Source organism: Ictalurus furcatus, chromosome 25, assembly GCF_023375685.1.
Source record: "Ictalurus furcatus strain D&B chromosome 25, Billie_1.0, whole genome shotgun sequence".
Classification (NCBI taxonomy): Eukaryota; Metazoa; Chordata; class Actinopteri; order Siluriformes; family Ictaluridae; genus Ictalurus; species Ictalurus furcatus.
This window is the reverse complement of record NC_071279.1, coordinates 17,835,078-17,861,743: the sequence shown is the minus strand read 5'-3', so window position 1 is coordinate 17,861,743 and position 26,666 is coordinate 17,835,078. Positions and strand designations below refer to the sequence as shown.

General features: G+C 44.7%; 1 protein-coding gene across 1 annotated transcript in view; it reads left to right on the top strand.

Annotated features, from left to right (window-relative positions):
• The first annotated feature begins 3,078 nt into the window (after positions 1-3,078).
• akap12b (A kinase (PRKA) anchor protein 12b) overlaps positions 3,079-26,666 on the top strand; it is a 60,187-nt gene continuing 36,599 nt past the window's right edge. The window contains exon 1 of the mRNA XM_053614926.1: positions 3,079-3,732. Within this exon, the coding sequence (XP_053470901.1) occupies positions 3,625-3,732 (108 nt within the window). The 5' untranslated portion in view covers positions 3,079-3,624. The remainder of the gene's footprint in view (positions 3,733-26,666) is intronic.

The window sequence follows — 26,666 nt, the reverse complement described above, 5'->3', positions numbered from 1 at the left end:
GATCGTTTTTTTTTCTTTCTTTCTTTCTTTCTTTTTTCTTCTCTTTCTTGAAGTTAATAAGGAAAAACTCCTGTCCCGAAGATCGTCGGAAAGCTGAAAGTTACAGCTTTACCTCGTGATATGTAAACATCTCCTTATCAGTGATCTCACGTGTTCGGTCCGTGTGAATGAGTTGTTTCTAAGAACAAGCCCGTAAATATAAATATAAACTACTGTCAGAGCTGCCGTTGTAGAGAATTCATCAACACCTTCATTGGAGGACCAATCAGATTCGAGAATTCGCAGGGCGCAGGGCGTAGTCAGACGTTTCTGCTTCAGTCCTTCACGTGCACACACACGTGGACACACGTGCACGGATACGCTTTGATGAGAAGTTGTACCTGGTGTGTGGAGGATCAGCCGAAAATCGGCCGACCTCCAAGTTACGATCCAGACGCAGAATCTGTTCTGTATTATAACGTTCCTTATGCTAGGTGTCTGGCCGTGTCGTTTTTGTCAGAAGCCTGGATAGATGCCTTCAATCTCCACCAGAGAGAAAGACAAGGTGATGAAAAAGTCTTGGCTCGTGGTGGTGTGCTAAATTGTTGTTCCACTGAGCGTCACACGTAATCCGATTCGTCCATCAGTAACCTGACGTCTCGATGGCCGCGTAGTGATTTCTCCAGAGTTCGGTTTTCCAGGAAAGCCACGCCGTGGTGTGTATGTAACACCAGATCTTTTTACGCTCCAGGGTATGTAAGATGTGTCGGAAGCTGTAAAGGGGTTGAACAGACGGTCAGGTGTGCGGGCGGTGGTTTAAAGCTTGATCATGTGAGAAAAGGCATCGGTATGTTGGTGATGTCCAAAACACTGCGTTTTAAAGAATAAGGAGCGGTGGGTGTTCGTGGTTCCTGGCCGTCAGCAGTCGTTCATTTGGGCCAGTGGAGGATCAGAGACGAGAACTGTAGTCGTAGTTCTGCCAAAGAGCCTGTGAGTAGAAAATCCCTCAACCCTGAACCCTGATTAGACCGGATCCTGCGTCCGCGTCGGTCGCTTCGGATAAACGTGTCGGCCGAGCGGACGGACGCGAATCCAAAGCAGGAGGAAATATAATACACCGCGCTGATGGAAGTGCGGATAGATATGCAGGAATAAAAGATGGAAGGAAGAAATGTGTGGGGAGGGAGCATGAGGGAAAAGAGAGAGAGAAATGTCAAAAGAAAAAAAGGGTTCATAGAGAGAGAGATAAAAAGGATGAAAGACAAAGAAGGACAAAAAGGAAAAAAAACAGAGAAGAAGAAGCAAAGAATTGAACAGAAGGCAAGAGAAAAAGAAGGAAAGAAATTCTACCAGAAAGAGAGAGAGAAGAAAAAGATAGGAGAGAGAAAGAAAGTCAATAATATATCATTCATTCATCTTTGTTAGAAAATGTTGTAAGCAGTTACAAACAAAAATTAACTGCAAGAACGTCTGGGATTGATCACCTTTCCGTAGTAGTGGGTGGGATTGATAAGCCTTTCCGTAGGAGCGTGCGGGACTGATCTCCTTTCCGTAGGAGCGTGCGGGATTGATCTCCTTTCCGTAGGAGCGTGCGGGACTGATCTCCTTTCCGTAGGAGAGTCTGGGATTGATCTCCTTTCCGTAGGAGCGTGCGGGATTGATCTCCTTTCCGTAGGAGCGTGCGGGACTGATCTCCTTTCCGTAGGAGCGTGCGGGATTGATCTCCTTTCCGTAGGAGCGTGCGGGACTGATCTCCTTTCCGTAGGAGCGTCTGGGATTGATCTCCTTTCCGTAGGAGCGTGCGGGATTGATCTCCTTTCCGTAGGAGCGTGCGGGACTGATCTCCTTTCCGTAGGAGCGTGCGGGATTGATCTCCTTTCCGTAGGAGCGTGCGGGACTGATCTCCTTTCCGTAGGAGCGTCTGGGATTGATCTCCTTTCCGTAGGAGCGTCTGGGATTGATCTCCTTTCCGTAGGAGCGTGCGGGATTGATCTCCTTTCCGTAGGAGCGTGCGGGACTGATCTCCTTTCCGTAGGAGCGTCTGGGATTGATCTCCTTTCCGTAGGAGCGTGCGGGATTGATCTCCTTTCCGTAGGAGCGTCTGGGATTGATCTCCTTTCCGTAGGAGCGTGCGGGATTGATCTCCTTTCCGTAGGAGCGTGCGGGACTGATCTCCTTTCCGTAGGAGCGTCTGGGATTGATCTCCTTTCCGTAGGAGCGTGCGGGATTGATCTCCTTTCCGTAGGAGCGTGCGGGACTGATCTCCTTTCCGTAGGAGCGTGCGGGACTGATCTCCTTTCCGTAGGAGCGTGCGGGACTGATCTCCTTTCCGTAGGAGCGTCTGGGATTGATCTCCTTTCCGTAGGAGCGTCTGGGATTGATCTCCTTTCCGTAGGAGCGTGCGGGATTGATCTCCTTTCCGTAGGAGCGTGCGGGACTGATCTCCTTTCCGTAGGAGCGTCTGGGATTGATCTCCTTTCCGTAGGAGCGTGCGGGATTGATCTCCTTTCCGTAGGAGCGTCTGGGATTGATCTCCTTTCCGTAGGAGTGTGCGGGATTGATAGCCTTTCTGTAGGAGCATCTGGGATTGATCTTTCCGTAGGAGCGTGCGGGATTTATCTCCTTTCCGTAGGAGCGTGTGGGATTGATCTCCTTTCCGTAGGAGTGTCTGGGATTGATCTCCTTTCCGTAGGAGCGTGCGGGACTGATCTCCTTTACGTAGGAGTGTGCGGGACTGATCTCCTTTCTGTTGGAGAGGGTGGGATGGATAGCCTTTTCGTAGGAGCGTGCGGGACTGATCTCCTTTCGGTAGAAGTGTCTGGGATTGATCTCCTTTCTGTAGGAATGTGTGGGATTGATTGCCTTTGCGTAGGAGCGTGCGGGATTCTGTAGGTTTTATTCCTTCCTTACTCTTCAACCCCTTAAGCTCACAACGTATTATTCGTCATTTTATTATTTACCTCCTTCCCCTTAATCCATTGATTCCCTTCATCACACCAACCCATTGTTGATTATTTTCCCATAACAGCACCACACGCACTGTTTTATTCCTGACTGCTGTAATAACCTGCTGCGGTGGGGGTTTATTTAGTTATTTATTTATTTTTTTTATTGAAAATCAACCGAATCAAATCAAAACTCGAATCATTTGCTCGAAAGAATCGAATCAGTAGAAGTGACTCTTAGGATCCGTCCCAAAACAGCATACTACCGTACTGGATAGTGTGCATGAAGAAGTACGGGACCTGTAGTTGGCTAACGGTTCAGCATACTGTATAGTAGGGTAGTGTGCGGTTTGGGACGAAGCCGGAGCCCGGAGCTGTGTGTGTGTGTGTGTGTGTGTGTGTGTGTGTCTCTCTCTCCAGTTGTTGTGTGTTGATGCTGCGAGGCGGGTCTGGAAGGGAGGAGGCGTCCTGAAAAGGTGATTGCGGACACAGCCGACTTCATCCTTCTAGAAGCCAGACGACCTTCACTGAGGCTCGCGCTGCTGCTCGCGCCGCTGCTCGCGCTGCTCTATAGTTTTGTTCTGCTGGTTTATTTCCTGCTCTGTGATAACGACTTATAGCTAGTGGACGAGTTCGTGCCGGTTTTGTTTTGGGTTTGTTTGTTTGTTTGTTTTGTTTTGTTTTTTTTCCCCCCTCCGGGATGGGAGCGAGCACATCCGCGCAGCAGGACGCCAAGAGCCCCGAGGAGGAGCGCGCCGCGGACCTGAGTGAGACCCGCGACGGCGACGATGACCCCGAGGACGCGAAGGTAGGCGCCGTGGAGACATAGGAGCGCGCCTCCTAAATAAAGATAAATAAATACGAGTGCGACGTGTGTGTTTGTGTGTGTGTGTGTGTGTGTGTGTGCGCGCGTGCGTGCGCGGAGGAGATGCGCAGGTTGCGTCTAAATGACTCTGCAATATAGACTCAGGGAAAGAAACCCAGGTACTGAACTGTACCATGCCCTGTCACTGGGGCGGTACCCTCATCACAAGTACCTGGAAATGTGTACCTCTAAAAATCATTTAAGGAACATAACTGACCCCTAATTTAGATTTTAGGATAAAGCTTTACCTTCTGAGGTCAAAGACAAAAGGTGCAGCAACAAGGAAAGGTACCCTTAGTACCCTTTTGAGTGCGTGAAGAATTTTCTCATGACAGTTTGGAGCATCACTGTGTGTGTGTGTGTGTGTGTGTGTGTGTGTGTGTGTGTAGTCCGAGCCATAAATCTCCAACTTTACACCAACTACACATCCTATACTCCTGCATCCTTCTTTTTTTAAATTAATATTAAACAAATGTCGCTGCTGGAAAAGAAAAAAACCCCACAACAGAAACCATCACAGAAATTCTAATGGTTTCCACTTCAAATACCATGACAAACCATCAGCCAGCCATTAAAACCGCTACCGTTATTCGCACCCGTAATGGTATCCACTAGACATAACGTTCCACCAACAGACGGCAATGCATTACCCGTAGAGACACACGGGGACCATTACAGTTCCCATTAAAACCATTACAAATTCCCCGAGGGTTTCAGCAGCACTGTGGTGTCGGATTAGACGTATAACAGGAAATTTCCTCCATGTTTGATAACCTCATCCACGGACATGGTCTCACTGTGTACGTGTCTGTTTGCACATTCCTTCCTCACTGTTTACCAGTCCCGCATCTGGGTTTTCTCATTTCCCCAGAACATTTACGCCGTTTTCCCAGCGCCATAATACACCTGACTCAACTATCAGCTCGTTTAGAAGCAGTGCATGCTGTTAAATGAGTGTACTTGAAGAGGAAAACATAAAACGTGCCTTGCAGAGGGAATCTGAGACAAACACAGAAATATATATATATATATTTTTTTTTTTTTGCCAGAGTGCTCAAATCTGATTGGTCAGCACCTCTGACAGTAGTGTCACAGGTTTACATTAATGCGCTCGTTCTAACATGTTATCGTTTCCATAGCAACAGCTTACACAGGATCTTGTATAGCAGACAATCTACATACACACACACACACAAAAAAAACCAAAAACGTGTGTAATTGTTGATATAGTGACGTTTTCTCTAGCGTTTACGGAAGGAGTCTCCAGTGTCAGCGCTTCGTAACAGTCAGAAGTAAAGCTGTCGCTTTTCCGTTTTCCGACATCTTCGGGACAGACGAGTTTAAACAGGAAGTTGGAGGGACCCGTGCGCCGAAGGTTTTAGTAGAGATCTCGGCAAAATGTCAAATGTGATCCGGGCGAAGGTTCGACAAGCGTAAACGAGGACAAAATGTACGCCAGGAAACAAAGCAAGGGTCTAATACACGACAAGGCAGCACACGTGCGAGACGTGGCAAGACTTCGCAGTGAGCACACGGGTGTGAGCTGCTTAAATACTCTAGAACCAGGAAGTGCTAGTCAGATGTCGCGGTGGTATTCTGCGACCTCTGCCCGCCTGAGATGAAGTTTCCCGAGCGCTCGTTCCAGGTAACGTGACAGTCGGCGTCGGAGCGAGAGAAGAATAGAAGGCTGACGAGGGAACGTCTCTTTATCGCTACTAGCGCATTAGAGATAACGTTGTTTCGCAGACGTTCCTCGACATTAAACGTAACTGTAAATGAATAAAAAGTAAAGGTCAAAATCGCTAGCACTGGGAAACGTCTGTGGTCATTCTGCTTCCGTGTGCTTTAATAGCCGTAGATCTCTGCAGTCCCGTAAACACGGCTGATTATTCATCCGAAAGCATATTACTATGGATACAGGAGCTACTCGGAATAACTACAGTATGAGTAACTACAGTAACGCTGATATCTTGTGCTAAATCCCACGTACTGATGTTCTGACATCATACCGACATATAATGAACGACACGCCTTTATGCTGTTGAACTGGAAATGCAGTGTCTGGGTAAAATTACGCTGTGCCGGTCAGAGAATCAGGAATCCCATCGGGAGCAACGGACTATACCCAGCATGGCGTGTTTATAAATAAAAGCATAAAAATAAAACCCCGCACGGAGTCGACGTGACAGAACAGAGAAAATGGCGTCTCGTACAGCGGCTCGGGAAGCTTATTTATATCATACACGCACATCTCAAAACTGGAAACCTCGTGCTGAGAAGCGTCGTATTTATAGAAAGGTGTTAAAGCTAAAAAAAAACCAAAAACAAACACCTACACATGTAGTTAGTGATGTGGGGGGGTTGGGGGTGGTGGTATTCGGGTGGGGGGGGGCGTTTATTTATTTTACTGGCATGGTTTGGCTCCACGTAGAGGGAAGCATCACTGCAACTCTGCACTTCTGTACAGCTGTAAGTAAAACACGCTTACATTTTCATTGTGTCTAAGAGTAAAGAGTTCGTCGTATTGCAGTCCGTATTAGGGACGGGCGATATGGACCTCAATCTGTATCGCGATATTTTCTGGTGTTTTATCGCGATAACGATATCAGCGACGATATAAATATAGTACCGTGCGACCACTGTTTTTGGCTACAAGTGCTAGCTGTGATCTCGAGAGCCTCAGGAACACAAACACTGATCTAAAAGTAGAGCTGGTTTTCTGTAAACAAGCCCGTTCCAGACTGGAGAGGTAGAGTAGCTCCTCGTTTAGCCATAAACTCCTCCTCGGCGTCACGTTTTCGCTCCGCACGTGAGCTGCGAACGGGTCGCAGACCGTCGCTCACAGAGATACTCCGTCGACTCGGCTTTGTGGTTATCATCACGGGAAGACTCGTTCTTATTGTGGGGAGAATTTCTCCCGGGATCTCGCCCGTCTCTAGTCCGTACCGGATTTCGTGATCGTTGCGGCCAAAAACGCTTGAGATTTAGTGCGGATTTAAAAAAAAAATAAAAAATTGGTCTTTCGCGGTGATGTCTGTTGGTAAACGAGACCTTCTTAGCCGCCCTCGTGTTCGACGCGCGTGAATCGAAATCCGCGGAAAATCCGCCGTAATTTTGAAACGTTGCACGCTCCTCGGAATATCGCGGAGTTTGCTTGATTTTGCGTACATTTGCAAAATCACGAATTCCTGGAAGGACTGGTATTTAAAGAGCGATTCTGGAGTTCCTCCCGGAACGGTCTGCAGTCTGCTTTGCTTTGATGTCCAGCATCAGTCCTGGAATCAGCCGGGTCCAGATCGCGGTCGTCTGTTCGGTAGCTCGGCAGCGTGCGCCGATCTTATATCACGTCGTATCGCCTGGTCGTGAATGTTGGAATTGAAGCATTATTCTGAATATAAGTAAATGACGAAGGCTTTGTACGAATCCTTCGTACCGGTATCACTGTCGTGGATGCATACGTCACATAAAGATCATTCAAATGCCTAAAAAAAAAAAAAAAAAAGATAAGGCCATCATTTTTGTCCAACCGGGTGGTCTGGCTCTGCATGTGCTTGTAATATTTTTCAGCTCGGTCTGGCGTTTATTTATTAACACTCATAATGGCCTTTCTCAGATAATGCTTCATTCGCTTTCTACTTCCGCAATAATCTTGAATAATTTAGCAGAGTTTGAAAACACTTGAGGGCCTGCCGTGATAATAAACCCGGTTCTCTCCGTTTCACGTGTTGCTCTGAACCCCCGAGGCCCACTGAGATTTTTGTCTTTTTTTTTTCTTTTCGGGGGGCTTTTTTTAAGGGGGCACTTTTTTCTTTTTCTTTCTTTTTTTTTTGGCAACGCTGCGGTTTTGCCGTTGGAATGTCAGATATGAAAATTTGTAACGCAAGTGTGTAAGTCGGCTGAAAGAGGTATTGTGGTGGAAGGGGTTCAGCGATGAACACTGAGATGATTGTATGTTCCTCCATTTTGAGTTCCTGTTCCCGTCTTGTGCAGTCCGACGTCGGCGGCGTCGGGGTCTCGCCCGCGTTCCCCGTCACTGGACGAGTAAAGCTATAATGCATGATTTCCTTGTTGTTTTTTTGTTTTTTTTTAGTTTAACAGTAACACAGCTTGTATGGAGAAATGTATAATAACGACGTGTTTTTTGGTTTTATTCATTTCGACAGAGAGAGAGAGAGAGAGAGAGATAAAAAGAGGCTGGTGAGGGAAAGACTGCTTATAGCTGCTATAACGTAAGTGAGAACAGGAAACATCTTGTTTCTGGGACGTTTCACAACGTTAAACGGATAAAAATTAGGATGTTTTGGTGTTTTTAATAAATGAGATTGTAGTCATCACGAAGTTGATGTAGTATTAGAGGAATAAACACTTCTGGACTTGTGCAGTTTTGGGAAAATGATCAAATTCCGGGTGGGAACAGGAACAGTAATCGTCACGCCACCTTTTATAACTGATATCAATCATTAGTTCGGTAAGATGCTACAAGGTGCTTCAGAAATTTTACATAGGATCTGAACAGGTGTGGTCTGACAGCCATTAGACAGGCCAGCCTTTCTGCTGTGTGTGTGTGTGTGTGTGTGTGTGTGTGTGTGAGCGAGTGATATGAGTGCATGTTTATGTGAGGCGCTGTACTGGAGATGTGGTCGATAAACTTCCTTTCTGGCGACTTTGGAATTTTAGCGATGTTTCTCTCTCTCTCTCTTTTCCTCCCTAAACGTGGCTCTGAAATCACACACAATAAAAAAAAATAAAAAAAATCAGATAGAGAGTCAAAACACCGACTCGGCGTATGAGTTACCCAATCCGTTTTAAAAAAAAACAAAAAAACCAAAACAGCCAGGTCTGGAGCTGCTATTTTTCTACCCAATCTTTATCTCTCTCTCGCTCGCTCTTACTTTCTTTCTTTTTTTTTTTTCCCGCTTGAATAATTTACTACTTGCTAATGGCTGGTTATTAGGACCTTTGTCTGAGCCGAGCGTTATGACGCAGCGTGTAAGCGTATGTAAGGTTACAGCACGAGGAACTGCATGAGGCCATCGTGTACAGAGGTGTAATGAGAGCCGGGTGGTGTGGAAGAGTAAGCAATCAGATAAGAGTCATAAAGGATGGGATGGGATGGGATGGGAGGGGGGAGAGAGAGAGAGATGGAGAGAGAGAATACAGAGGGTCCATTGAGGATGGGCCAGAGGGACAGCTCCTGAGGCTCTGGGGCGCCGTATGTGCAGCGGCCCGAATCGAGAGCGAGAGAGAGATCAAATACAGGGCGGCGGGAAAGTGAAAGAGAGAGCGAAAGATCGAGAGATACGCTTTGTTATCGCAGTTGAAGCAGGCTCTGTCGTCCTCTATCCGTGAACTGTGGTGCGGATTGCAACCATCCGGTTCCATCTGGTTTTATACATATATATATATATATATAAAAGAAATAAAACACACTGTGTTGTGCTGTTATGGGAAAATAATCAAGAACAGGATGGGGTGATGATGAAGTGGAATTACTGCTAGTGTGTTAAAGTTTTTTGTTTTTTTTAAATTATTATTACTTACGAAAGACAAGCGATAGATTTTATCCGTTTTTAGTTACATTTCATGTTTACGTTAAAGCTTTTCTCTCTCTCTCGCGCTCTCTCTCTCTCTTGAAGATATCAGAAAACTCATAAAGTTACACCTTTACCTCTGAATGTTAAAAAAAACCGCTGAGACTGGAGACTCCTTCCATCGACGTTAAATAAACGTCTTCTTTCAGAAAACTTCACCGTATCAGCAATTCCGCACGTTCTCTTTTCAATCCGTTTAACGCGGAGCGTCCGGCCTACAAGTCCCTGTGAACGAGTTGATGTTATTGTCAGAGCTGCCGTTCAAATGAATGGAAAGTATTCGACACCACATTCCGGCCAATCAGAATCCACCATTCAACAGCTACGGTGGTGAGTAGAAGATCTAGACGTCTAGATGTTCACATATAGATGAATGCCATATACCGTATGGGATGTATTTATTTCTTTATAGTCTTTTTGCATTATCAAGGGTTATTAGGCCAAAACGTTGACCTGATCCGGGCAGACATGTACGTTTAAGTAAAAATGTAGTCGTTGTCTTTAACATACACAAGTTTTCGAACAGTTCAGTGCTATTTAAAGAGCAGCTCTCGCTCTGACTTCGCTAAATCTGAGCCCATGAGCGGTGTGTGACAGTGTGAAATTGATTATAAGTGGTTATAATGAAGGCACTGAGACGGTCCTCTTCCATCTGTCAGTCCTGGAGGATTTGTCTAAATAAGAGCTAGATGGACGGCAGACGTTACGTCTCTCCTTGAGGACTGATTATATTTAGGTTCTTTGGTGGCTGGAGAAATACTTAAAAACTCGGAGAGGAAGATCCGTCTTCCCTAAAAGGACATTTCTCTAAAAGTGGAGCGTGTTCACCAAGCGAAAGTGCCCAAAAACATAAATAATTCACTATGGTTAGAGAGTCTTGTCATTTTGTAATCATGTATAAAAGCATTCAGCACACTCACTACAGTAGGTCAGTCATTAAATTGGCTAATGCTAGCTAGCTAATGTATGGCTAATATCATGTGCACATTAGTACAGCATTAGTAACAGCAGTTATAGCCAGCTGTAAGAGCGGCAAGAGTTACAACAGCAAACACTTAGCTAGCTAGCTAGTTAAAACACACAAACTAGTTGAACACGGTTTAGTTTGTTTCTAAACATGCAAGAAACGCAGCAGCACACAAAAACAGTGGCAAGCTAGCTGGCTACTGTTAGCTAGCTAGTTAAAACACACACACACACGCACTAGTTGAACATAGTCTGGCTTAAAGATTGAGTTTGTTTCTACAAATTCAGAATTTTTACGTTTGATTTCTGACTCTGTGTTTAAGCTAGCTAGCTACACAATACAGCGTCACACAAAAACAGTGGCAAGCTAGCTGGCTACTGTTAGCTAGCTAGTTAAAACACACACACACACACACACACGCACTAGTTGAACATAGTCTGGCTTAAAGACTGAGTTTGTTTCTACAAATTCAGAATTTTTACGTTTGATTTCTGACTCGGTGTTTAAGCTAGCTAGCTACACAATACAGCGTCACACAAAAACAGTGGCAAGCTAGCTGGACACTGCTAGCTTGCTAAATCACAAGCTCTTGTTAAAGAAGAGAGTTTGGGTTTGGCATTAATTCTTATTATTGTTTCCACAAATGCGGTGTTTTTATGTCTATCAGTGAAGTTGTATTGTTGGTAAGTTTGTTAGATGACCCCCTGGATTCGATCTGCTGGGTTAAACTGATGCGAATATCTTTGCGTGTAATGCCGAGGGCAAGTGTGTTCCTGTTTTTATATGAGCTCATCTATGTTTCCTTCTTCACTTGTTCAGCAAGTGACAACGTATGTGACACAGATGTTACTCTCGCTTAACGTTTCGGATTTGTCTGCCCGATTCTTCAAAATAAACTCTCTCTGCATTCGCATCCATTTCCGCCTCACTCACCTGACAGTATGTGTCATAAACACTGGAAAATTCCACTCAGAATCAGTGAACAATGTGAAAAACACTCAGGCTGTGCTGTTAATAATACATGTCATTTAAAATAATGATGATAATGTTCAGTGACAGCATCCAGTATTTCATAATTTATACATTTATACACTCTAATATTAGGTTCATGCCCTTTCTTCTCAAAATGGATCAGTACTGAATCAGTATTGGCTTAGTACTGAATCAGTATTGGATTAGTAATAAATTAGTTCTGAATCAGTATTGGCTTAGTAATGAATCAGTGCTGAATCAGTATTGGCTTAGTAATGAATCAGTACTGAATCAGTATTGGATTAGTAGTAAATTAGTTCTGAATCAGTATTGGCTTAGTAATGAATCAGTATTGGCTTAGTAATGAATCAGTACTGAATCAGTATTGGCTTAGTAATGAATCAGTACTGAATCAGTATTGGATTAGTAATAAATTAGTTCTGAATCAGAATTGGCTTAGTAATGAATCAGTTCTGAATCATTATTGGCTTAGTGATGAATCAGTACTGAATCAGTATTGGCTCATTAATGAATCAGTATTGAATAGTTATTGGTTGAGTAATGAATTATTTATGAATCAGTATTGGCTTAGTACTGAATCAGTATTGGATTAGTAATAAATTAGTTCTGAATCAGAATTGGCTTAGTAATGAATCAGTTCTGAATCATTATTGGCTTAGTGATGAATCAGTACTGTATCAGTATTGGCTCATTAATGAATCAGTATTGAATAGTTATTGGTTGAGTAATGAATTATTTATGAATCAGTATTGGCTTAGTACTGAATCAGTATTGGATTAGTAATAAATTAGTTCTGAATCAGTATTGGTTTAGTCATGAATCAGTATTGGCTTAGTAATGAATCAGTACTGAATCAGTATTGGATTAGTAATAAATTAGTTTTGAATCAGTATTGGTTTAGTAATGAATCAGTATTGGCTTAGTAATGAATCAGTACTGAATCAGTATTGGCTTAGTAATGAATCAGTACTGAATCAGTATTGGATTAGTAATAAATTAGTTCTGAATCAGTAGTGGCTTAGTAATGAATCAGTACTCAATCAGTATTGGATTAGTAGTAAATTAGTTCTGAATCAGTATTGGCTTAGTAATGAATCAGTACTGAATCAGAATTGGATTAGTAATAAATTAGTTCTGAATCAGAATTGACTTAGTAATGAATCAGTTCTGAATCATTATTGGCTTAGTGATGAATCAGTACTGAATCAGTATTGGCTCGTTAATGAATCACTATTGAATTGTTATTGGTTGAGTAATTAATTATTTACGAATCAGTATTGGCTTAGTAATGAATCAGTACTTAATCGGTATTGATTTAGTACTGAATCAGTATTGGTTTAGAAATTAATCAGTACTGATTCAGTATTGACTCTAATGAATCAGTACTGAATCAGTATTGGCTCAGTAATGAATCAGTATTGGTTTAGATTTTATCCATTTACAGTTACATTTAATGTTGTGGAACATCCAAAAATACAAGTTATCACGTACGTTATAGCAGCTATAAACAGTTCAACAGTTCCCTCATAAATGTGAGAGAAACGTCTCCTTATAGGAAACGTCACCAAATCAACAGTTACACACATTTTAAACATTTGTTTATGTGGAGTAGAACAATAACGTATTAGAACATGCGCATTTGAGCGGTGGTATATTTAAAAAGTATAAAAATCACAGCACAATAAAAGAAACCAAGAGACAAGCGCATGGGATCGGTTTATCAACGGGTCAGACGAGCGGTTGTACTGATAAGTCTGTGTTTATCAGAACACGGAAAGAACCTGATAGGATGGAATGATGTTATGCCGTGATAGGATACGATGGAACTGTAGGCCGTTATCCGAGGATCAGTAACTAAACGATGTTGTGGTGTGCACCAGCCTCCACTCCCAGGTCTGTTGCAGTGCGGCCCAATGTGGTAAAGGTCATGAGAAAACAGTTTGCATTTTGTTTGATGATATTGTTAGTACTTTTTTTTTTTAATCTACTGAAAGGATCGTCTGTTACTGCAGCGCTGTAGAGAGTGGTGTTAATAACGAGTTTGTATTATTTTTAGCATTTTCACTAACACGTGATGATGCAGCAGTTCCCTACATCTCAGGTGTTAACTTGTCAAAGCTGGGCTCAATGAGAGATTTGCTCATCTTGTCCATGTAGTTCAGAGGTTCTCATTACCGCTGCACAATCTGGACAAAAATGTTGTAAAGTGGATCGTTTTAAAATGATTTTAAGTCTTTTTTGAGACATTAAGAGCCAGGGGGGTGTAAACTTTTGAACAGGAGGATCGGGGTAAATGGTTAGTATTTTGTCTTCTGGGAGACATGTAACTATATTATTTAGCGTCTGGAGGGCGGTACTAAATAAAAAATAATTTTAAAAAACAAGGTCTTTAAGCAAAATAATAACAATTTACACAGATCGTCCTGTTCAAAAGTTTACACCCCCCTCCCCTGGCTCTTAATGTATCGTGTTGCCTTCTTGCACCTTTTGTAATAGTCGTGTACGAGTCCCTCAGTCGTCCTCGGTGTGAAAAGATGGAGTCAGATATGCAGAAGATGCTGGAAAAGTAAAGAATGTGCAGGACCTGGAGGATTTTTCTGAAGAACAGTGGGCGGTTTAACTGCTCAGGACGAACCAGGGACTCATGAAGAACTCTCACAAAACATAAACACATCATGTCGGTGATCATCCAGGTAACGACACACGGTATTAAGAATCCAGGGCGTGTAAACTTTTGAACGGGGTCATTTTTATCAATTTAGCTGTTATCTTGTCTTGTGGACTATATGTAAACATCTGTTATGTGAAATAGCTTCTTCAGGACAGAAATAAATAAACAACAACATGGGATTTTTATGATCCGTCTTATTTTGTTAACAGTATTTAGCAGATTCTGCAAGGGGTGTGCAAACTTTTGGGCACAACTGCTTCATCGCACCACCCCGTCGTTGATTAGTTTCCTCTAACGGACACTCCTGTTACTTTTGAATGTCTTTATTGAGAGAACATTTGAATATGTGTTCCGTGTGATTTTATGCTTACATTCAGAGCAATTTAAAACGTCAAAGCCCTTATAACTGTATTTGCCTCGAATCACGTGCGAAACGTGAAATGCGTCGATGTACATCCCGTGACTCAGAAGATTAACTGGTCTCCAGTTGGGAGGCACTTTAGGTAATTCAGTTATCTTGAGGACGGCACGTGTCCCTGAGAGACCTGCTGAAGGAGTGAAGTCGTGAGGTGATGGAAAGAAATAATGGAGTCATGCTGACGTGAGGCTCAGAACAGACGAGTGTATAATGAAAGCGGATGAACGGAGATATAGAAACTCCGGCTTCATGGCTAATGATGCCATAAATAAATCCCATTTTGAATCGCTTGACCCATAATAACCGGTTCCTAGTGATCCCTGGAAAAGAAAGACATTATCTCTCGCATTGTGTGATACTTCATCAGCTCTCCCTCTCTCTCTCTCTCTCTCTCTTCCTCTCTCTCTCTCTCTCTCTCTCTTCCTCTCTCTCTCCCTCTCTCTCTCTCTCCCTCTCTCTCTCCCTCTCTCTCTCTCTCCCTCTCTCTCTCCCTCTCTCTCTCTCCTTTTCTTCCTCTCCCTCTCTCTCTCTCTCCCTCTCTTCCCCTCTCTCTCTCCTTTTCTTCCTCTCTCTCTCCCTCTCTCTCTCCCTCTCTTCCCCTCTCTCTCTCCTTTTCTTCCTCTCTCTCTCCCTCTCTTCCCCTCTCTCTCTCCTTTTCTTCCTCTCTCTCTCCCTCTCTCTCTCCCTCTCTTCCCCTCTCTCTCTCCTTTTCTTCCTCTCTCTCTCCCTCTCTTCCTCTCCCTCTCTCTCTCTCCCTCTCTTCCTCTCTCTCTCCTTTTCTTCCTCTCTCTCTCCCTCTCTTCCTCTCCCTCTCTCTCTCTCCCTCTCTTCCTCTCTCTCTCTCCCTCTCTTCCTCTCCCTCTCTCTCTCCCTCTCTTCCTCTCTCCCTCTCTTCCTCTCTCTCCCTCTCTTCCTCTCTTCTTCTCTCTCTCCCTCTCTTCCTCTCTCTCTCCCTCTCTCTATCTCTCTCTCCCTCTCTTCCTCTCTCTCTCCCTCTCTCTATCTCTCTCTCCCTCTCTCTCTCCCTCTCTTCCTCTATCTCTCTCCCTCTCTCTCTCCCTCTCTTCCTCTATCTCTCTCCCTCTCTCTCTCTGTCTTCCTCTCTCTCTCCCTCACCCTCTCTCTCATTCTCTCTTCCTCTCTCTCTCCCTCTCTCTATCTCTCTCTCTCCCTCTCTCTCTCTCTCCCCCCCTCTCTCTCTCTATCCCGCTCTCTCTCCCTTTCTCTCCCTCTCTCTCTCTCTCTCTCCCTTTCTCTCTCTCTCTCTCTCTTTCTTTTCTCTTCCAGAAGAATGAACCTGTTTGTATGCAGTCCAAACAGAAAGGGGTACACTTTCCCCCTCTCTCCCACTACCACCAACCCCCCCCCCCCCCCCAGCATATTTCAACCCCATGAAAGCCTAATGAGCACGCGAGTTACATAAAGCACAAAACGGATAGAGAGAATGTGAGAGAGAAAGAAAGCCAACAAGGTGAAGAACAGACCACAGAGAACAGCAAACTGCCATCCAGAAACAAATAATCCAGATACCTTCTTTAAATCAGTGCTTATTGTTGAACAACTGCTGTAATGTACGTGATAACAGGAACGAACTTGTTTTGCAGATGTTCCACAACATTAAACGTAACTATAAATGGATACAGTCTATGACGTGCCATTCATTAATACATTCATGTTTTAATCCCTGGCACGTTTTTTGTGTCAAAGGGTTCTATATTAAAACACGTCATTAAATAATATGTTGAGCATTTAAGGGGCTGATTCAGTACCGAGTTGTTACTGTGCTAATACTGATTCAGTACTAACCCAATTCTGATTCAGTGCTGATTCCTTTCTGACCAATACTGATTCAGTAATAATTAATCACTAAACCGATACTGATTAAGTACTAACTTATTACTGAACCAATACTAATTCAGTACTGATTCATGACAGAGCCAATACTGATTCAGTAATAATTAATCACTAAACCGATACTGATTAAGTACTAACTTATTACTGAACCAATACTAATTCAGTACTGATTCATGACAGAGCCAATACTGATTCAGTAATAATTCATTACTAAACCAATATAATATTCAGTACTGATTCATTACTGACCCAGTACTGATTCATAAGCCAATGCTGATTCATTACTGATCCAATATGATAAGAAAGGGCAACCTTATATTAGAGTGTATAAATGGATAAATTATGATATAACAATGCTGTTACTAAACACACTACAATGATGCTGTCTGGAGGTTTACAGTGGTAACGGTGTACAGTGTGGAGGTTTACAGTGTTAGATGTGGAGGTTTACAGTGGTAACGGTGTACAGTGTGGAGGTTTACAGTGGTAGATGTGGAGGTTTACCGTGGTAGATGTTGAGGTTTACAGTGGTAATGATGTACAGTGTGGAGGTTTACAGTGGTAGATGTGGAGGTTTATAGTGGTAACGGTGTACAGTGTGGAGGTTTACAGTGGTAGATGTGGAGGTTTACAGTGGTAGATGTGGAGGTTTACCGTGGTAGCAGTGTACAGTGTGGAGGTTTACAGTGGTAGATGTGGAGGTTTACCGTGGTAGCAGTGTACAGTGTGGAGGTTTACAGTGGTAGATGTGGAGGTTTACCGTGGTAGATGTGGAGGTTTACCGTGGTAGCAGTGTACAGTGTGGAGGTTTACAGTGGTAGATGTGGAGGTTTACCGTGGTAGATGTGGAGGTTTACAGTGGTAGATGTGGAGGTTTACCGTGGTAGCAGTGTACAGTGTGGAGGTTTACAGTGGTAGATGTGGAGGTTTACAGTGGTAGATGTGGAGGTTTACCGTGGTAGATGTGGAGGTTTACAGTGGTAGATGTGGAGGTTTACCGTGGTAGCAGTGTACAGTGTGGAGGTTTACAGTGGTAGATGTGGAGGTTTACCGTGGTAGATGTGGAGGTTTACAGTGGTAGATGTGGAGGTTTACCGTGGTAGATGTGGAGGTTTACAGTGGTAGATGTGGAGGTTTACCGTGGTAGCAGTGTACAGTGTGGAGGTTTACAGTGGTAGATGTGGAGGTTTACAGTGGTAGATGTGGAGGTTTACAGTGGTAGATGTGGAGGTTTACCGTGGTAGATGTGGAGGTTTACAGTGGTAGATGTGGAGGTTTACCGTGGTAGCAGTGTACAGTGTGGAGGTTTACAGTGGTAGATGTGGAGGTTTACCGTGGTAGATGTGGAGGTTTACAGTGGTAGATGTGGAGGTTTATAGTGGTAACGGTGTACAGTGTGGAGGTTTACAGTGGTAGATGTGGAGGTTTACCGTGGTAGCAGTGTACAGTGTGGAGGTTTACAGTGGTAGATGTGGAGGTTTACAGTGGTAACGGTGTACAGTGCAGACAGGGTGACGATGCCCGTACCTCTCATGTTGTAAATGTGCTGATATGATGCCGTGTGCGCCCCAGCCGCTCCCCCCTGCTTCCTGTATCGATTTGAAGTGGTGAGTAGTTCGGCTGATGTCATGGCTTTTATTTCACTTGCTAGCTCTCTGCCTCTCCATTATCGGCACTTACACCACCACGATGAAGTCACTGAATGCACGCAAGGGCAGGAGTGTGTCTAAATCGTATTAAAACATCTCTAACGTTAACCTGGATTATATTCCTATATAATCGGTGCAACATTTTTTTTCTCCTGGAGTAAAGAGTAAGAGTGTTTTATTCCTTACAGAACACACTTCCACGATTTCATCACGTCATGCATCACACGTTTTCCCTTATGAACCCGGTATAACAGTACGGTCGGGCGCCGTGGCGCCGTGGCGCTGCTCATCTGGCTGAACGACTGCGGTGGCGAGGTGAGGTGAGGTGAGGTGGGGTGCGGTGAGGTGAGGTGAGCTGGGGTGGGGTTAGTGGTGGACGGGGTCAGTGTAATGCAGGACAGTGCGGAGCAGTTTACAGAACCGCTTCCTCTGGCAGAGCTGCCGATCTTTAAGCCTTCATCCCCGGCAGCATCTGTTCCCATTCAAATCCTCCGCAAAACAAACACCAGCGGATCCACTTTCGTTCCTGGAAAAGAGGAGATGGCCAAGGTGAGATTTGGGGGGGTGGGGGGTGTTGGGGGGTGTACTACCTCAGGCTTATAAATGTGTGTTTATTAGAGGTGTAACACAATGCTTCTGTGTGTAGGTGTCTCTGTTTAGTGCTCCAAATACCGGTGGATATGAACAGGAAGTGGATGATAATGATATCTCAGCAAAATATGTTCTTTTATTCAAGAAGATATCTTGAATATGGGGAAATGTAGCTAATATCTCATATTATAAGATGATTTGTAAATGAAATATAAGATTATTCAGCCGGTTTTAGAAGCTTTTATTCTATTCTATCGCGGATATATTGAAGTGTTGATATGTTTAAGTGTAGCATCAGCAGATAGACATTTGTCTTCCAGTAGAACCATTTTTTTTCAAGCTTGAAATTGAACAGAAAAGGTTGGTTCGTTGTGATGTTATGAAATGCCGTGCGAGATAAATCTGACTTTATATTCAACATGTTTTCTTGAATGAAGTGTTGGTTGTGGTACAGGTTGAGGGCGTGCACTCAAGTGTTTTATTCCTTACTTTACTGCGCTAATAAAATAGGAATACTTTTTTTTATCTGAAACATATCCCATAATATGCAGACACTCAGAACTCCATCTACAGCCTATCACTCCTCTCACTCTCACTCTCTCTCTCTCACTCTCTCACTCCTCTCTCTCACTCTCTCACTCCTCTCTCTCACTCTTTCTCTCACTCTCTTACTCGCGCTCTCACTATGTCTCTCACTCTCTGTCTCACTCTCACACGCTCTCTCTCATTCTCTTACTCGCTCTCTCACTCTGTCTCACTCTCTCTCTCACTCCACTCTCTCTCACTCCTCTCTCTCACTCCTCTCTCTCACTCTCTCTCTCTCTCACTCCTCTCTCTCACTCTCTCTCTCCCTCTCTCACACTCTCTCTCTCACTCTCTCTCACTCTCTTTCTCGCTCTCTCACTCTATCTCTCACTCTCTCTCTCACTCTTTCTCTCACACTCTCTCACTCTTTCTCTCACTCTCTCTTAATTGCTCTCTCTCACTCACTCTCTCACACTTTCTCTCACTCTCTCACTCTTTCTCTCACACTCTCACTCTTTCTCTCACTCTTTCACTCTGTCTCACTCTCTCTCACTCTTTCTCTTACACTCTCTCTCACTCTTTCTCTCACTCTTTCTCTTACACTCTCTCACTCTTTCTCTCACTCTGTCTCACTCTCTCTCACTCTTTCTGTCACGCTCTCTCTCTCATTCTCTCTCTCTCACACTCTCTCTCTGACTCTCTCTCACTCGCTCTCTCTTTCATAAACAGTGTCTCTCGTATGAGTCTGTGGTGGACTGGTGAGTATCACGGTGTGGAACGGAAGGCCAGCATTCTTTATCCTTGAATGAACAAATCATAACTGAAACCCTCTGATAAATTACACTGAACCTGCGTTCCTGGAAAAGGGGTGTGTATCTATTTGTGTGTGTGTGTGAGAGAGAGAGAGAGAGAGACGCATACACACACACACACACACACACACACATGTGTATGGGCAATAATGAGCATGCACATGTTAAAATCGTAGCAGAGTCGATAAATGTTTTATTTATTGCCTGGAAGTCCTCACGCCAGTCCGATATCACCGGGTGAAATGGTTTCTAAAGTGCCTGGAGCACTGTAAACACTAAAGCGTCGTGCGGGATGGCAGGAGGTCGTTTAAAACGACCCACTTACATTTTCTATGATGCTAGAGGGTTTTTCTGCCGCCCCCCCCAGCTTTCTTCACATAAGATGTAGAGCAGACTGGACAGCTTTGCCCTGATGGTATTATTTATTGACTCTACAGATAAGAGGTCCGACCTGGTTTTCTGTTAACCTGCCCAAACTGGGGACAGACAGACTAGAAAGAGCTCCACCATATATGTAGCTAGGGGTATTCGAGGGGAATGGGAATCATTTCTAAAAAAACAAAAAACAAACCTCTAGACGTCTACATGCTACACTATGACCCTCGACCCTCGCCTCATTTCCTGTATTCTCTTAAACGTAAACCTGGAGGAAGTTCATGTTACCACCTCAAAACATTAAAAGAAACTGAAATAACGTGAGAGTGATCGTGCCTTTGCCTGGCACGGTTTCGTAAATGTTTAAGTTGGATAATGTGATCACGCGCTGTTTTATCCAATCACACGAGAACTCTGTGTCTCTGCTCCAACAGCGAGTTACTGTTTCACTGCGCCACGTAAAATTCACGTCTTCTCTGCCAGACGGTGCATACTGAAGGCTTGCTCTCGTGTGTGTGTGCGTGTGTGTGTGTGTGTGTGTGTGTGTGAAAAGTATGGGTTATAAAATCCAAAATCCAGATTTTGTTTTAATTGAGAAAGTAGGTCATGTCTCTGTTCATTGTTCATTCATTGTTCTAAATCCAGCCAGCTTTAATTCCCTGACCCGTTTCTCCGTAATTTACTTATTCCCCTCAGAAATCCACTTTAAATTCCCAATGACTGTTTTTCTAAGCGGGGTGAAAGAAAGCATCGCAGTCCAGAGAGCTGCTTTCTTCAGCGAGCTGTGAGGTCCAAATCAGAGACGCTGACGCACCCGAGAGAGGGAGAGAGAGGGAGGGAGAGAGAGAGAGAGAGAGAGAGAGGGAGAGGGAGGGAGAGAGAGAGAGAGAGAGAGGGAGAGGGAGGGAGAGAGAGAGGGAGAGAGACAGACAGAGTGAGAGAGAGAGAGAGAGGGAGAGAGAGATGTACAGAGGAAAAGAAAGAGAGAGAGACGGACAGACAGAGTGAGAGATGGACAGACAAAGAGGGAGAGAGAGAAAATGAGAGAGAGAGACACACACACAGAGAGGGAGAGGGAGACAGAGAGAGCCAGAAAAAGAGAGGGAGAGAGAGAGACACACACAGAGAGAAACAGAGAGGGAGAGGGAGACAGAGAGAGAGCCAGATAAAGAGAGGGAGAGAGAGACACACACACAGAGAGAAACAGAGAGGGAGAGGGAGACAGAGAGAGAGCCAGATAAAGAGAGGGAGAGAGAGAGACACACAGAGAGAAACAGAGAGGGAGACAGAGAGAGCCAGAAAAAGAGAGGGAGAGAGAGACACACACACACAGAGAGGGAGAGAGAGACACACACACAGAGAAACAGAGAGGGAGAGGGAGACAGAGAGAGCCAGAAAAAGAGAGGGAGAGAGAGAGACACACACAGAGAGAGAAAGAGAGGGAGAGAGAGACACACAGGGAGAGAAACAGAGAGGGAGAGGGAGACAGAGAGAGCCAGAAAAAGAGAGGGAGAGAGAGACACACAGGGAGAGAAACGGAGAGGGAGAGAGAGACAGAGAGAGCCAGATAAAGAGAGGGAGAGAGAGAGACACACACACACAGCGAAACAGAGAGGGAGAGGGAGACAGAGAGAGCCAGATAAAGAGAGGGAGAGAGAGACACACACACACAGCGAAACAGAGAGGGAGAGGGAGACAGAGAGAGCCAGATAAAGAGAGGGAGAGAGAGAGACACACAGAGAGAAACAGAGAGGGAGAGAGAGACAGAGAGAGCCAGATAAAGAGAGGGAGAGAGAGAGACACACACAGAGAGAAACAGAGAGGGAGAGAGAGACAGAGAGAGACAGAAAAAGAGAGGGAGAGAGAGACACACAGAGAGACAGAGAGAAGGGAAGAGGAGATTTTCTGATTGTATATCACTGAAACTGGGACAGTCTGAGACACACCTTCATGCTTAAGATTCACCAAGAGGTGTGTGTGCGTGTGTGTGTGTGTGCGTGTGCGTGTGTGTGTGTGCGTGTGTGTGCGTGTGTGTGTGTGTGTGTGTCAGGATGGCTTTTAGGTAGGAGTGAGGGGAACTGAGCTGTCCCTTTATTGGTGGACGACACAGATGAGGTCAGACTTATCAGCGGAAGTCACCTGGCAGACTGCAGTCTGAATCGGGCCCAGTTTACACTAGTGCGTTTACGTTTTAAGACGTATAACCGTTGCTACGGTTACGCCTGCCGTCTACATTACTCGGGCGTTTTCGACCCTCGAAAACGGAGACTTTCGGAAGCGCCGGAGACCCTGTTTGAGTTTGAAAACTCCGGGCTGGCGTTTCAGTGTAAACAGCCCACGGCTTCAAGCGGTCGTCTATCCGCACGTACAGCGCGACAAATAAATAAAAACAGCCAAAACTGTATACGGTCCCATAACGAAGACCAACTGTACGTCCATACGTGAAATTCTGGAGGGACGTCGGACGGCGTGACGCGGTGACGTAATGACGTGAGCCGTTAATCCATCTATGTTCTATAACACGTAAAACCTGAACATGAAAGGAGTATTCTAAACGCGACTCATGTAAACACCTTAATCACAATATTGTCTGCGGTCCACGTCATCTCAACACCGCGTGTCCGCGTGTGCACTTACCCCTTTCACAAAACCTCCACCGAAAAGGCTTTCCGTCTCCCCGCCCCTTTAGACTTTAGAAATGAAAGAAGAATTCAAACCGATCGAGGTAAACGACATTTAAACTCGGCGTGGCATCTAAATGTTTTTTGTTGTCGTTTTCAGTCGGATTATAGAGGGGATGCATCGACGTGACTTTCTCGCCGGGACACGCCCCACGTCGGCCGGACTGACCGGCGAAACTTCCAGCAAAATGGCTGGTTTTAATAGGTGGAACCTGCGAAAACGCGAGTATAACTAACGACTGTCGGCTTAAACGAAAGGAAGTTGGACCCGACAGTGAGCCTTGCAGCTTGCCCAAGAACCCGTGGTCCGTGGACATCGGCACGTGGCCAGAAATCGTTTTTTTTCCCCCGACATTCATACGTACCTGAACACGTACAAAAGCCTCGAGGGACAAAACTTAAAAACTTAAAGACGAGGCTAAAGTGACAAGAACACCAATAGACATTCTGGTTGTACGTACAAATATTTAAAAAAATAAATAAATTTATTCGGTAATTCTGTCTGGTAAACCGTAAACTAGCTAGTCCTGGTTTGTTTCTGTACACACACACACACACACACACACACACACACACACACACTCCCTACAGTAGGGGGCAGTAGTCTCACTCAAGGCGCCGATTCTTTCGGCATCTTTCGAATAAATGTGAAACTGTTAGAAGAAGTCATGAACATCTGTGTGCAGCTGGACGATGTCTCCATCTCACTCGAACCTTCTTAGCTTTTAAAAGAAACAAACTCTGACAGGAGTATGCATGCCAACGAGTGTGTATTGACAAGCGTGCGTGTGTGTGTGTGTGTGTGTGTGTGTGTGTGCGAGTAGAATTCATGTGCACATGTCACAAAGCGACACGAACCCATGTTCTGTTTATAATCAGAAACACAATAGTAACTTCAGTGCTTACGAAAGCAGGAAGCGTTAAGGAGGCGCGTCCGTCTGCGTAAGTGTGTTTAGAAGCGTGAGGACGTGGGACGTTAAGTAAGGAGGATGTGCGGTATTAGGAAATGAATCAGTCTTCATTCCTCTTATTGCACAGCAGTTTGTCAACGACAGAAGACGAAGAAAAACGATTAAAGATTGACGTGATGGGTCTATCCGTCTGTAGTTACGTTTAACGCTTCGGAACATCCTTCCTTCACTACGGAAGCCCTAAGCGGCCAAGCGTTGCCGTCGTTTTCTCGTGATCACGCCTTCATTTCCTCGCGAACTCGATATAACCATGCGCTGGTTTCTCACCGTGTCATTCTATCCTGAGATGAACCTGTTTCACGCACGTGGGCGTCGTCGCCATCGTGAACGGAATAATCCCCCGCTGTAGAGATGGACTGTATCTCCGCATGAAGAGAGACGTGTGTGTGTGTGTGTGTGTGGCCTTCTCGAGCGTCCGACACTAATGTAGAACTCGTCAATCCTGCAGGGATGACATATTTGTGTAGGGCCACCCCTTAAATTCATCACCCCGGGTCCCTCGACAGTAAGCCGATAGGATTTTCCCGTCGGATCATTACGGGAAATAAACTCCAACGTCGATGATTCCTATGATTTACGTTAACAGATAACGTCTCAGAGCGAGTGCACTGATCGTAAACAAACCTGTGATCTGCAGTTATAGCAAACACCTTCTGACCAATCAGAATTGAGACTCCAGCAGCGCTGGGGAACAAACGAAAAGTCCACGTGAAAATCCTTTGAAATCGTACGTGCACGTGGAATTTCCGAGACATGAAAAAACTGCTCGTCTTTTTCTTTTCTTTTCTCTCTCTCTCTCTCTCTCGCTCTCTTTTTTTTTTTTTTTTTAGATTAAATGTAATAAATAATTCCTCTCCAAGAGACAACGCTGCCGAGTTCTGACACGGCGATAGTCAGATCGTTTACGTCCTACATGAACCCCACGTACGTTCGTTCCGCTATACTAGACGTGCGTCCACTTTTTTTTCCCACGTGTATTTTCTATCTTAGTATACCGTCAACATGATACTGGTTCTGGATCTTATTTGGGAATATCCTAAACGATCACGTCTGCTTATATTAGGTCCGCGCTTAGCGGTTGATTCGTTTCTCTTTCTTCCCGGCGATCTGATGGATCTCAGACGAGCGAGCGGTACTCGGCGGTTTTCCGTTCGCGCTCTGGCTGGAGATCGGTCCCACACAAACACGCCGTTAATCTGAGTCCCGAGCGCAAACACGGAAGAATTACGGCCGGTTCGTGCTGAGCCTTTGTGTCTGGCGGTAAACGAGTTACCAAAGCAAACACTAATAAACAATTCAGGACTCCAAACAGGTCACGGCACGTGAAGTGAAAACGTGTGACGCTGCTCGAGGCTCCCTCCGAGGCTCCGGCGATCTGTGTGTTCCGTATCCGCGTTCGCCTCGTTGAGATTTCGCAATGGTTTTGAATATATTTAGTTTTTTCCTTCCGTGATTTATAATCCAATTTGCAGTCGTTTGTTTTGTTTTTTTTATATATATATATATATATATATATATATATATATATATATATATATATATAAATAACGAGCCTGATATTTTGGTTCTGTTTCGGTTATTTAATGCCAATTCTGTGCCAACAGAACTGTCAGAGACAGGCTGAATAGCAGTTAAACTCCGGTTTATACGTCATCGTTTCTATAGCAACAGCGCGTTCACGGGGACTCGGTTTAACAGGGACGACGGTTTAAAAAGTGCGTGATCGTTCAGACGGCGACGTTTTCTGTAAGGAGACTTTTATTCGGCGTTTACGGACGGAGTCCCCGGCGTCGGCGCTTCGTAAAGCCGTCATCTGAAGGTTTCTGACACGGGAAAGTCTTGATCCGCTTCCTCTGTAACGTACAAGCCGCGGTTTTGGCAAAGTTAGACGATGGACCGATTCGCCGCGGTGGCCGAGCTGCATTAGTGGAAGGTTTCCAACGAGAGACTGACGAGTTGTCGTTTTATAATTTCCGGCTCTCTCTACGGAGTTTTATGCCTTTTATGGTGTTTGTGTGGGCGTGGCTAAACGTAAATCGGACGTGCTTGGCGATTTGTGGCCGATACGGCGGGAATTATCGGCGTACTTGCCTGAGTACGAAGCGGATCGGTGAAATTTTAGTCGATTTTTTTTTTAATCATTTTTTAAATTTTATTTAAGTTCTGTTTGGCCAGGAAAATATTTACACAGTACTTTAATAAAAGAATGTTTGATACTTGAGTGCGGCGGTCTGAGCTCATTTTGACGCTGCCGTTATATACGAGCGTGTCCGTGTCCAGTTGAGCTATGAGAAACGCATTCTTAGGACAAACTACGGCCCTGCGGGGAATTTATACCCTTTCATATGGACCGCGTGTGTGTGTGTGTGTGTGTGTGTGTGTGTGTGTGTGTGTGTGTGCGTGTAGAAATGGTCTTCTGTTAGTCTAGGTTTGGAGTTTTACGAGCGGTGATCCACTCTCTCTAGGAGACGTCTCCATTTGCCCCCTACTGCAGGTCAGACCTCACGCTGCTCGTCAGCTTTTAGAGCTAATAGCGCAGCGGCGACTCTTTTACGAGCTCACGGACTGTACCGCAGGGGAGAAAAATCCTCTCTCGCACACTAACGACTGCTCGAGCGTTCCGAAAGCAGGCCCGGCTCAGAAGAGGAAGCGTTTGAACTCCACCTGGGATTTATTACGCTTACAAATGAGCTCCTCCTTAACGTTTAACACTTCAGGACGGAGAGAAAGAGAACGCGAACAGGAAGCGACGTATTTTGGTGGACGTTAGACGTAAACG